This window comes from Strongylocentrotus purpuratus, unplaced genomic scaffold, assembly GCF_000002235.5.
Source record: "Strongylocentrotus purpuratus isolate Spur 01 unplaced genomic scaffold, Spur_5.0 spur5_scaffold_6, whole genome shotgun sequence".
Lineage (NCBI taxonomy): Eukaryota > Metazoa > Echinodermata > Echinoidea > Camarodonta > Strongylocentrotidae > Strongylocentrotus > Strongylocentrotus purpuratus.
Genome location: NW_022145612.1, coordinates 8,933,762 through 8,946,449, shown reverse-complemented (window position 1 = coordinate 8,946,449; position 12,688 = coordinate 8,933,762). Strand labels below are relative to the sequence as shown.

Sequence of the window (12,688 nt, the reverse complement as noted above, 5' to 3'; positions counted from 1 at the left end):
GATGCAATGTCCTTTCAGGTGTTGGAAACAGCAAGACAACCGTAAAGTATAGCACCAAGTGGAATATTTGTTTGAAACTTGAATTTCAACATCAGAAAGTTAATTCTTATTTATGCATATTTTGTCTAAGAAAAGAGAAAAAAGAACAGGTGGAGATTTGTTTTAAAGCAGAAATTATAGTCATTCGGCTTGAAAGTTTTCATGTTTTTTTTAATTCAAGTTAGAGTTATGGACAAAATAGTCCAGATTGATAATTATTTGCTTCTATAAATTAGAACCTTTAAAATAAAGTCATACAAAATAAATTTGCACAGTATCTAACAAAAATATTAAAAATTCATGAATTCACTTTTAAAAAAAAACTTGTATTACTCTATGCTGTGGGAGTGAATTATAAAGGCACTTGGATATGTGCAGTTTGATGCCTATACAGCTTATAAAGTTTGTATTAGCCCCAACACATAGTTATCAGATCTTCTCCAAAAAAAATTCCAGGTGTTTATCAGGTCAAATTAAAATACTGTAAGTCTATCACTATGTGGAGTATATGTGTTTAATCGTTGAGAGTGCCAATTGTTTGTAATGACAAGATTTATTACTCTGTCCGACATGAAATATACTCATTTTCACATACTTCACCAGAAGTCCAAATATGTTAAACTTCAGCTGAAAAAGGGAACCTCACAATGGAATAATTACTGGTCTTGATATATGAGATTAAATAAATGAAACTATACAAGAACACACTGATGGTTGGCCTAATTCATGGGCAAACAGCATACTTCAAAGGAGCCCTGAGTCTACAGATCTTTTACACAGTCTTTATAAAAGCAGAAAACGCTGGAAGAGATGATATCCTCAAGGAAGTTTTTCTTTATTCTGAATCTCGTTTCCGCCTTCTGCCCGTTGCGACTGTGGTGCTTGGTTCAGGTGCATGATGGGTGAGATGATTACGATGATGATGATGATGTGACGCTTTCACAGCCTCCTCTACCTGATCAGTTGGTGATTTTAACACTCCAGTTTGATCCAGAGGGAGTCCACTTTGAAACCGGTCTGATCTGGTTTCAACCGGCACTGGCTGATCTTGACCATTTGCTATTTGGAGAGTCTCATTGTTACTTTGGACTGGACCTTCTTCAGACTGATCATGATCAGTACCTGTGGATTTAGGAGTGGGCTCGACCGGTTTGTGCAGAACAACCTCAGAGTCTTCCACTAGTTGTCCTGGTTCTTCTTCCAGTTGCATATCTCCTGCCGTCTCCAGACCACGGATCGCAGCTGATATTTGTGCAATGTCAGCTGCTGGTATGGGTCCATGTGAATCCCTGTCCTCAGGTAGCCCAGGAACCAATCCAGATGGTACTGCTGGGTTCAAGCCCACTTCAGGAGGCGTGGAAGTTCCGTTAGTTGGGTTTGTTGTATTCGGTTGCAAGTCTGGTGATGTCTTGATAGGAAGAGTCTTTGGGGTGATACTTGATGTTGGTGTAGGAGGTAGCTCAGGGTAGTTCACACCTTCATCAGATAAGACATGTTCTTCATTCAAGGACTGTTGATCCTTTGGGCTAAGGTTTATTTCTTCAACAAGATCTTTAACATCCTCTAGATCTAGTCCTAAGCCCAATCCTTTCTGGTTCTATAAGAGTAAAAAAAACATAGTTTCAAGAGATTTCCTAACTGGGGAAAATATTTCCATTATTCATATGAATTTGCTGAGGTATACTATATGCACATGTGTAAAGATGCTTTACTGTAGATGCACATACATGTACATTGTATATCATTTAGAATTTTACATTTTTTAATCATTTTTCCAATATTTACTTAATGTTTTTATGGGTATATTAAACATTTGACCCTGCTCAACAGAGGTCTAAGGTTCATTCATCCAACGATATGAAGTTTTGTGTTTACTCAGTTTGCATGTGCAGGGTAAAGTCAATAGACTAAAGCAAATAAATGTGAATTCTCAGCAAGGATGTTTCCCCATGTTTACACAGCACATCTCACAGTTTATGACTTTATATGTTAACTCTGATAGATAGAAGATGCATGATATTACCATTATATTAATGACTTGATCTATATTCTTGTTCATCAACCATTAAAATATTGGGGACAATAAAAAAAAAACTATATTAACAAAAAAGTTACCGGTATGTGGAAAAGAGCATGAGTCTCATAAGCATAGTATAATAACAATATTTCACACTCAGAATCTGATACATGCGACTCATATACCGTTAAAATATTTTTTTTTTATTGTTGAGGCATCACCTCTGCCACTTCAGATTACTTTTAAAGTGTGCTTTTTTAATTCTATTTTGCTGGCTTTAGACTCATTAGATAGTAATAAACAAGGAGTAAATGTACTTACCTTCAAATCAATCAAGATTGGAGTGATTTCTGGAAAAAATGAAAAGAAAACAGTATGATGTTTATTATTTGAGGTTTTGTTGTGTTCAAGAATGTCATATAGAGTAAACTAATCCATTGTCTTGTATAATCACCATATGTAACTACATGAAAAAGGGAGTTTACAAAAACCAATGTCAGTGCCCTCCAAAAACACAGATGAAATATTTTACCATCTTCTTAAGTAAAGAGAGCAAATTACCACTTTTGGTTGAACTGGCAAATAGAATTATAGCAACTCACTTGTCACTTCTGGTATGAAGTCTTCCATTGAATCTGTTCCTGTCTCCACTTCCACGTCCTTGTAAATGTCATCAACATCGTCCAGTCCAAAGTCCAGTGAGTCCACAAAATCTGCGCTGCCGATGACCTTCCTGCCTTCCTCAAACAAAGATGAGGATGCTGCTGAGCTGTCCTCGGAATCAAACTCTGAAGTGCTCTCACTGGTGGTGTTGGAGATGGAACTGATACTGGTGGTGTTGTCATCAGGTTTGAAGACAAAACTGGACTGAGTGACAGTCATGGTAGGGTTGTCGTTGATGTTGTTGTCAGGGACGGTCACCTCGGGTTTCAAAGGTTGCCGGATCTCACCTGTAGGGCGCTCCTGTCTGGTGGTGCCTGAATGTACAGGCTCTTGTTCTGTTGATTAAACAGATTGTTGATATATTTAACTGAACTTAATAATTGGATTGTTTAGTAGGACGTCTCTTATTGGGTTGTCAATAATTGCATCCTGCTCTCATATCATATTTATGGAATATGTAAAGATAAATTTTGTTGAGCATTGCTGATTGCAATTGTAAAGACATGCAAATATAAAATTGGTTTACAACTTTAAGAGGACAGTATTCAGACCTTAACCATGTACCTGCCAATGTTTATAATCAAGCATATTTCGCATGTACATCTATCATCTTGTCTGAATAAACATCTATTATATATGGAATGGATAAACAAATGTTACTCCACAATGATTGTTGAATCAACTTGCTTCAAAGTAAGAGAATCCTATCAGGATGGATCACCATTGAATATCCAAGAAGACAAATGTAAATCTTATATTTCTGAAATTACCAATGTGGCATACCAGTGATAGACCTATTCTAATTGACCCAATTGACTCCACATGGTACATGTAACACGTTATTGGCATATAAATTTCTTCACCATCCTTCCTTAAGACTGGTACACAAACACTAAATTTGACTGGCAAGTGGTACCTGGGCACATATCTTTGGGCATAGCTCTGATACCCATCTCCATCTGACATGAAGCGACCTCCATGTAGCAGTAGTTCTCATAGATCCGTCCATCAGACCCGCAGACAGCAGACCCTGGTTCATGCTGACATGATCGCTGACAACCACACGTCAGCTGATCAGCTGGGCTGTGGTCATCATCACTGTTGGACACTATGATGGCTGAAATGAAATGGCACCCCATGAATATCTATTTCTTTCTCTGGACTTTTTGCTGCACAGAATATAGTCATTGTTTAATTGCATGAAATGTGTCTTTTATATTTAGGGAGAGAACAGGGTAAAAAGTTGTTATGTAGTAACTTTCATGACCTATCTGAAATGTTCCCCACTACATTACCTGACCAATTAAGTTCTCCTAACTCTCACACATTGACACACTTTCTCTCTCTCTCTCTCTCTCTCTCTCAATCTTTCTCTTTCTTTCTTCTTGTATGCCACATCCCTTGGTTTGCTTCTTTTTCTAATTTCATCTATCATTATTTCTTATCCTTTTTATCTTTCCTTATATAATGTCCAAGTAGAATGCTTGATTTTTAAGTGTTCTACCCAGCATTCAAGAAATATGTTTCATATTCTGAACAAGCATATTTTAACAGCTACATCAATACATTACTCACTTGGGAACTCTTCCCTGGGCCCAGTCTGGTCCTCTACACGATTACAGTCAGGATGGTCTTCTTCACATAGTTCTCTTGCCAAGGGGCTTGCACTGCTTACATTGTAGAAACGAGTCTCTTCATAATCTACAGTCGGAGAAAAGGAAAAGTTTTGAATAGAAATATTACAGTTCACGCTAGAAAATGTTCTGCATTTTAGTTTGTATTTTATAAGTCCTACAAAACAAATATGAAACACACTACAGAGGTGGGTTTGTGGATTTTGTATTTTTGTCATATTTATGGGTAGTTGCCTAGCTACTTAAGACAAATTCCGGAATGTGATATAGTGTAATTGCAGTGTAAATGCCCCTATATATTTGACTAGAATTTTACTGAATGGCAAACTTACGAGGTTCGTAGTAATCATAGACCTTGACAGGGACTGGTTGCATCTTGCCTACAACAAAGTTCCTCCAGGCATTGAAGATCACACAGGTCATGCACTGACTGGAGATCTCATCAAAGTAAAGAATGACTCGTCGGCCATCTATCTCATAGCGCTTCAGTTTGTTCTGCCGATCCATGATGAGCTGAAAACATTTTTGTTAAGAGAATTTGTAAAACAAATCACAGAGCATGATTTTATTGTAAGATAAGTTATATTTGTTAATTAATCGAGATGCTATATTTTCTGGTCCTACGGTTACATGTATTTATATGTAGATGGTCAAAGTGAAGTCCACATATTAGAAACAGATAGCACACCTGACATAAGCCACATGAGAAGTTGTGATGTTTTGGGGTTTTGGCCATTTGAATCTGTCAAATAACAAAGGCAACATTCAAGCTTACAAAAGCCAAACGTTATTTGATACCTCAGAAACTCAAAGTACTATCAGTAGTAACAATAATTTGTCATTATTTCAGGATTGTCAAATGGATACCTATTTCTGTTCTATATTTCGATGAGCATTATGTTTACGATAATATTTCATGATGTATCCCCAACTGTACAGTTCACATTTAGATGGATAAAGTGCATAAATAGAAATGTATACTTGATACGTAAGTTTGAAAAATTGGTTTTCTTACCCTCTCTAAGCTCTCAATATCTGCAGAGAATCCAGTCAAGAGAGATACCTCTACCACTGCCATGTTAGAGGAACCTGCATGCAGCCACCTTCAATACAAGTGTGAGAGACAAAGTAACATTCCAAAACATCAGTGGTAGATTTAGGGGCACAAATGGCCCATGTCCCCATCTTAAAATGAAATTGTGCATACCTTTAGAACAAAATAATGAAATATGCCCCCCTCTAAGTGAGTTTTTGTGCCCTTTACACTATTTTATTTCCTTTTTGTGCTAGTCAGATATTTTTCACAATTATCAATATAGATCATTTTAAGTTCATTCATTTTCTACTTCGATAAAAAACAAAGTATCTATATACATGTACATGTACAGCAATATAATACACATACAAAAATAAAATAACAAAATTAATGGCACATCAATGAATAAGGCATGGGTCAAAGAAGGTAAAAGAACTATTCTAAATAGCATACTAAATATACATACTAAAAACACAGATTAAGTATTGTAGTAAAGTCTTTCTAAGGCTAACCCCCATTCAATTTGGAGTTAAAAAGTGATATCAGGAATTAAAAAATGACACAATTATGGATGAGCTCTTGACAAATATAAGAGACTTTATACGAGTCCTTTTCTTGGGATGGTCATTGTTCAATTCCCTAAAAAGTCAGCATATCTTTATCTGCATACATGATATAGATCCTGCTGATGAAATTCCATTACAGTTATAATAATGATAAGGATGATAATAATAATAATAATAATACCAATAACAAAAATAATTTTCTATATTTGTATAGTGCAAATATCCACCATGCAAGGCATTCTAGGCACTCCAATATTCCCCAATTAAGCTCTGCTATGCTACCATTTTCATTGGTCACATCATTCAAGGAATTCTTTTGAACCAGCACCTTGGGTGAAGAGTGGCAAATGAGATTAGATTAATGTCTTGCCAAAAGATGGTACAAACCTTGAACAGACTTCGATGCTGACCCTGTAGTCATCATCTGTTGCCAGGTCAGATGTCACCTCATTGTTGGTCCCGATCAGACTCCTGCGACGTCGTCTCCTCTGATTGGGCGATGAAGGCATCTCAGACATCTTAACGTTCAGCTTGAAGGCCTCATTCTTAGTGGGGTCTGGGATGTTGTATGACATATCCACCTATGAATAAATGAATAATAGTAGCTACATTTATATTGTGCACATAACCATGACTGGGGATGCTCAATGCCCCTACAATTGCTATTACCATGGCTTTACCCCCAGCTGCCCTAGCACGCTTAATGCATTCAGGTACCCATTTTCTACACCTTGGTGGAGGGGGAAACAAGTGCTTAAATGATAAAATTTAACAGCTTCCTCCTCCAGATTTCCAACTTTCAAAGTCAAAATTTTGGTTTTCCAATCTGTAACGCTTTGGGGAAAGGTAGGGAATTTGTTTTAACGGCATGTACCAAAAAAAAAATAAACATATTATATGTGAATTAACAAGGATTCTTGTGAAAACAATGCTTATAAACATACCCCCTTCTACCTGCGTACCAGCCAAGTCCATGTGGCTTACAAATTCCAGTTCTCATTGCATTTTTAATTTTTACCAATTTCTTTTAAAGAAAATGTTTGAGAAATCATTGAGAATATGTCTGCTGTAAATTACAAGCAAACAATATGTTTTCTGCCATGATTATTAACTAACCTGCATCAAACCACATCCTTCACCAACTGCTCCAATGAAAAGAGTCTGGGTGAAAGCAGGGATCTGTAGATGACAAAAGATAAACAATGTTTTAGAAATATTTTTAAGAGTTTTTTAGAATTTTTTTAGAAATCATTTAGTAAAACAGATGAATTAATGTATATTTTTTGTAACCGTATTGCAATACTTTCAAAGATGAAATATCAATTTTATTTGAAACACAAAAGGTAGATGATTTGCCTGCACAACAATGACCAGGGTTCATTCCTTAATCTTGATTGTAATGACTTTATGGTGAAGATCAGTTTCTAGAAATGATAAATCATATCTGATTGATACACATCTCTAAATACCCTATTAGGCATCTGCTCCAGTTTTTTTAATGTTTTTTTTCTACTATTCTTATGTTTAATTCATGCTGATAAAGTTATTCAACAAATATTCTGGAGTATTCACGTATATGATTTCAAGCACTTCTGCAACTTATGAATATCATATTATTGCATTGCTATTCAAAATTTAATCAGCAACTATAGGCATACATAGTGAGAATCGTACCTCCATAACTTGCAGAACTTTGCTGTTCTCGTTGTTAAGGTAGAATTGTTCCTCTACTGATGTAATAAAGTTGGTGTAAGCCAGGGTGACATTCAGACTGACGTGTCCAACGTAAGCTAGTGTGGCATACTCTGAGAGAGCTTGAAGAGCAACACAGGTATCCTGAAAGGGATAGAGATAATCACTTTAATCACGATACCACCATCTATCTATCTACAATCACTAATCATCATCATCACCACCATCACCATGAGCAATTAAGTATCATCCTAAATGTAACCACCACCATCACCATCATCTTCATTCTCATAACCATCATCATCATCATCATCATCATCCCCATCATCATCATCATCATCATCATCGTCACCATCACTAATCGTTATCACCATCATCACTGTTGTCTTCATTCTCATAACCATCACCATCTCTTTTGTCACCGCAGTCAATATCATATGTATTACCAATATTATCACCACCATCATACACATCGTCATTGTAGCTTATCCTTCATATCACCATGGTCAGTTTTTTTACAATCATCATCAGTATCATCAACATTATTTTTATCGTAATGGTCATTGACAACATAATTGTCATCTTCATTGTCACCATCACTATTGCATGATGGAAGAGAGATATTACCTTTTTGAAGGTTCTTATATTTTGCTGCGAATGATATCAAAGACATCATTAATCTCCTATTGTGGTATGCAATTTTTGAAAGATCTAGATTCCATTATCATCCCCTAAACATAGAGGTGGCGGGTTGAGTAGATACGTCACCGGACTGTCCATCACAAGGTCCGTGGTTCGAGTCCCGCTGCGGCACTAATGTCCTTTGGCAAGACATTGATTTACATTTGCCACACTCAACCCAGGTGATGTAATATAAACTAAAGGTTAGACAATTTATAATATGTAAATGGGTACCTAGCAGGAATTAAATCCTTGAAATGCTAGAGTGCCGTATTGCGCTATATAAAAAAGCCATTATTCTTACCTGTGTACTTGAGAAGCCACCCAGCGAGTTCCTCTGCTGTGTCAGCCATTTCACAATGGGCAGGGAGTAAGCAATGTCTCCTAGCAGTGTGTAGGTGAGGAGAGCATAGGCGGTCATCTCCACCTCGGCTGACGTGACTGTCTGCTTGATGTTTCCCATGTGAGCAAAGAAAGGCAGAGATTCTAGGGGCTGGTCGCTCAGTCGCCAGTAGGTTTGATCACCTGGTGTACAGGAAACATAGTCAAAACTACATGTGAGGATCGGGTTATACATGTAAAGTAATTTGGGGAGGGCATGATATTTCTTTGAAATTGGTGATCACAAACTCTAAAAGTTTTGGGGTGCTGACCTTCTATTTGCCTCCTTTTTGTCCGTCTCTGACACTGTTTCTCTCATATTTGTCTTTGTTTTTACACCTGTTTTATTCCTTCCATTGATCTTCAATATATATTTTTCATATCCCTCCTAATTGCCATTAGTATTACAGAGGATCCTTTCAGCTGTCGGAGCATACATGTAATCGCCTTTCCTCAGTAAGAATTTAGACCACAAGAGCAATATTTTACCCACCTCTCTCTCTTGGTCTGTCTGTCTCTCTCTCTGTCTCTGTCTGTCTCTTGTCTCTGTCTCTCTCCCTAAATTACTGGTATGTCACTTTTATATATTTCCCTGCAATATACATTTTTTCACTCCCATTCACCGAATATAAATTACCTTTCCTAATGGCCATATTAGAGAGAATGCTTTCAGCCGTTGGAGCGTAATCACTCTTCCTCAGGGTCAGAGCGTAGGCCACAAGGGCAGCAGTGTAAGGGTCAGTGATGGCATCAGGGTGGATGTTGTCCTCAAGAAACTTCTGGGCCTCCTTGATAGAATCTCTCTCCTCCTGGGAATCCACCCCAGCTTCCATGAGCGCCACCACCACGTAGGCTGTCAGGGAGACCTTGCCTTGTATGCCACCCTGTAAATGATCAACAAATATTTTGAAAGCATAAAAATAAAGGCCTCATTAGTACAGTACACGCCGAAAGTCTCCGCAACACGATTTACACGATTCAAAATTTACACGATTCGACTGCTCGCGGGAATCGTGTAACCATTTATTTTACACGATTCGTTTTTTGCCAATGAAGCGAAATTTGAATCGTGTAAACGTGTAATCGTGTAAATTTACACGATTCCTCAATTCAGGTCGAATCGTGTAATCGTGTAATCTGCCCGCCGAAAATCTCCGCAACACGATTACACGATTCAAAATTTACACGATTCGATTGCTCGCTGGAATTGTGTTACAATTTATTTTCAGTGGTGATGGTGAGCAGGTTAAGGACGTCTAGTTCAGTAAAAGCAAGAAGTTACTTCTTGGTTGAACGAGGACAACGTGGACGATACGAGGGGATAGCGAAGATTACGCTTTCTTTCTCTTGTATATATTTTTAATTTCAGTGTCTTGTCTCTAGTTTTATTATAGAATGTTTGAAAGTTAAAAAAATCAGTCCACTTCCCGAAAAAAGAAAAAAGCGATGAACGACGAAGGAAGGGGGGAATTTTGTTATTCCTAAGTTGTAAATAAGTAAAAATGATTACAAAATGTAAAGGAGGGCTAACATAATTAAGTATGTTGTGATACTCTTACATTACAAGGCTGTACCAATTAGAATTACGGTTCACCAGCTCATTCGTTACTATGAATATCGTTATACTTTTTTTTATTCAATCATTATCCATTTTACAAACTTGGTTTGTAAAAACGCGTCATATGACGCACGAAAACCAAGGTTTGTCGACAAACCTCCTTTGTGAATTCGGGCCTTAGACTTTGATCACTTATTGCTTTTTTAGCGTTCCTCATTTTCGTAAATTACCTTTTACAACATTGCATTATTCAGCTATATGTATAAAGAGCTACGGTCAAGGCTTAAGGGCACACTTCCTGTCACATACAAAAGAAGCTTACTGTGAATGTGGCCTGCCATTGACCCTTGCCGGGGACAAAGGCCGTTGCCCTAGCTACAGGCAGAGATCCTTACATAATACCTATTGTTCAGGGGGTTCCCCTTGAACATAGGATCCCCCTGAACAATAGGTATTACATGTACGTAAGTATGTAAGCCACTGCTACAGAGTGTAGGGAACAGTTGCAAGCCGAGAATGAATAGAATAAGTGAATGGCCAACTGTCTTTGAGTTACGTTTAGCTAGCGGCACAGTGTCCCCCACTTTTTCAAGTTTCCCCAAAGTGCCCCTTTGTATGTAGGAAAAGTACCTATTTTACTTTGACAAGTGTCCCTATTAATTTGTAAAAGTGCCCCTTCCCCTTTTCAACTCTGATAAGTGCTCCTTTTCTTTTGACACACACCCCTTTTAATCTCTAGTAAGTATCCCTCTTTAAGTACGAGAAGTGCCCCTCTTCAGTTTTGATAAATGCCCCCATCAACACCGATAAATGACCCTATTAAAATCTGATCGGTGCCCCTTTTCTTTCAACTAAAGCTTTTTTTATCTCTCTCTCTCTCTCTCACTCTCTCTCTTTCTTTCAATATCTTTCCATTCCCCCATATCTTTCTCGCCTCTCTTTCCCTCATTATGTTCCCCTCTTACCTTATTAATTTGTCTCTTTTCCTCTCCGTTTCATAGCCTTCTCATTTCTGTTAATTTTACTAGGTTTTGCCCTTCTTTTTTTTATCACTCTATTTCACTCTTTCTTTTCTTCCGGTCAACTTTTTAGTTTTCCCTTTTTTCTCTCTTTTTTTCTGTTTATCTTTATCGTGCCTTTCAACCCTCATTTTCCTTTTATATGTTCCCTTCTCCTCGTAGCTATCTTTTTTCCTTTACTATTTCATCTATCATGTCTTCCTGTTTCTGACGTTTTCCTACCTTGTCTCACGGATTAGTATACGATACATGTTAGTGGAAAGTGCTGAGGTTTATACACGAATATAAAGTACAGTAATTAACTGATGTACACTGAAGGTAAGTTGTGTATAAAGCAATTGGTGTAAGCAGGATAAGATTTAACGATTGTTGCAGCTTGTCACATCGTTCTACCAATGCCCTTATAACCCTAATAACTATTTACACGATTACACGATTCAGAGCGACATTCTTCAATCGTGTAAATTTACACGATTACACAGTTACACGATTGTTACATCTGGTCGAATCATCCGACCAATGCACTTAACTATTTACACGATTACACGATTCAGAGCGACATTCTTCAATCGTGTAAATTTACACGATTACACAGTTACACGATTCAGGTGAATCGTGTAAACCGTGTAATCCTAAAAATAAATCGTGTAATCGTGTTGCGGAGATTTTCGGCGTGTACTGTATGTAATGTTATCATAATTATAGAAAGCAAACAAGAGACAGTCTGTTTTTATCATACACTATATATTATCTCACTTTCCATCATTTTTTTTTTGTCTTCCCAGGGAATTGAAATATTTCATGATACGTAATTCTAGGGGGGGTTTGTTCCAATGTTTATCATTGGATCTTAGTACAACTTCCATTTTCATTGTACATTCGTTATCTTATGAATCTTGGTTCACTGTTCATTAATTGTTGCAAATTTTATTCAATATGCTACTCATATCTGCTCTATTCTGCATCAGGTGGAGATATTTACAAATCATACTTGCTATTAAAGAAAGGAGGAAACTGAAAAACAAACTACACTGCATACTTTCAAGTTGAGTGCAATTTACCTGTATATCTTTGTTGAGCACTCTGCCTACTGGTGGAAATGATCCATCGTCTTCTTTCTGTGAAATGATCCAACGTCTGCTTTGTGCCATCTCTCTGGGGTCAATGTAGATGAATGATCTAGACTGAGCAAAGGACTTGAGAACAAATGCTGTGAGCCACATGCTCCCCGAGGAGTCATTCTCACCAAAGGCACTGTAGGAACCATCATGCCTCTTGTACGTCAGCTGGCGCTGGTACCCTAAGATGAAAATTCAAAAAGCAATTTACATTTAGCTCTTGTTCAAACACTACAGTCCATGTTCTTCTTCATTTCAATCGGACACTGGATTTAAACACTGTA

General features: G+C 37.4%; 1 protein-coding gene across 1 annotated transcript in view; it reads right to left on the bottom strand.

Moving 5' to 3' along the window:
• Positions 1-204: 204 nt before the first annotated feature.
• Positions 205-12,688, bottom strand: part of LOC579831 (C3 and PZP-like alpha-2-macroglobulin domain-containing protein 8) — a 37,608-nt gene continuing 25,124 nt past the window's right edge. Inside the window, exons 28-40 of the mRNA XM_779925.5 lie at positions 12,348-12,586; positions 9,347-9,593; positions 8,633-8,853; positions 7,630-7,791; positions 7,072-7,134; positions 6,343-6,536; positions 5,369-5,456; positions 4,686-4,866; positions 4,295-4,420; positions 3,636-3,836; positions 2,659-3,054; positions 2,378-2,406; positions 205-1,636 (exon numbers count right to left, since the gene is read on the bottom strand). Coding sequence (XP_785018.4) covers positions 875-1,636; positions 2,378-2,406; positions 2,659-3,054; positions 3,636-3,836; positions 4,295-4,420; positions 4,686-4,866; positions 5,369-5,456; positions 6,343-6,536; positions 7,072-7,134; positions 7,630-7,791; positions 8,633-8,853; positions 9,347-9,593; positions 12,348-12,586 — 2,909 coding nt within the window. The 3' untranslated portion in view covers positions 205-874. The remainder of the gene's footprint in view (positions 1,637-2,377; positions 2,407-2,658; positions 3,055-3,635; positions 3,837-4,294; positions 4,421-4,685; positions 4,867-5,368; positions 5,457-6,342; positions 6,537-7,071; positions 7,135-7,629; positions 7,792-8,632; positions 8,854-9,346; positions 9,594-12,347; positions 12,587-12,688) is intronic.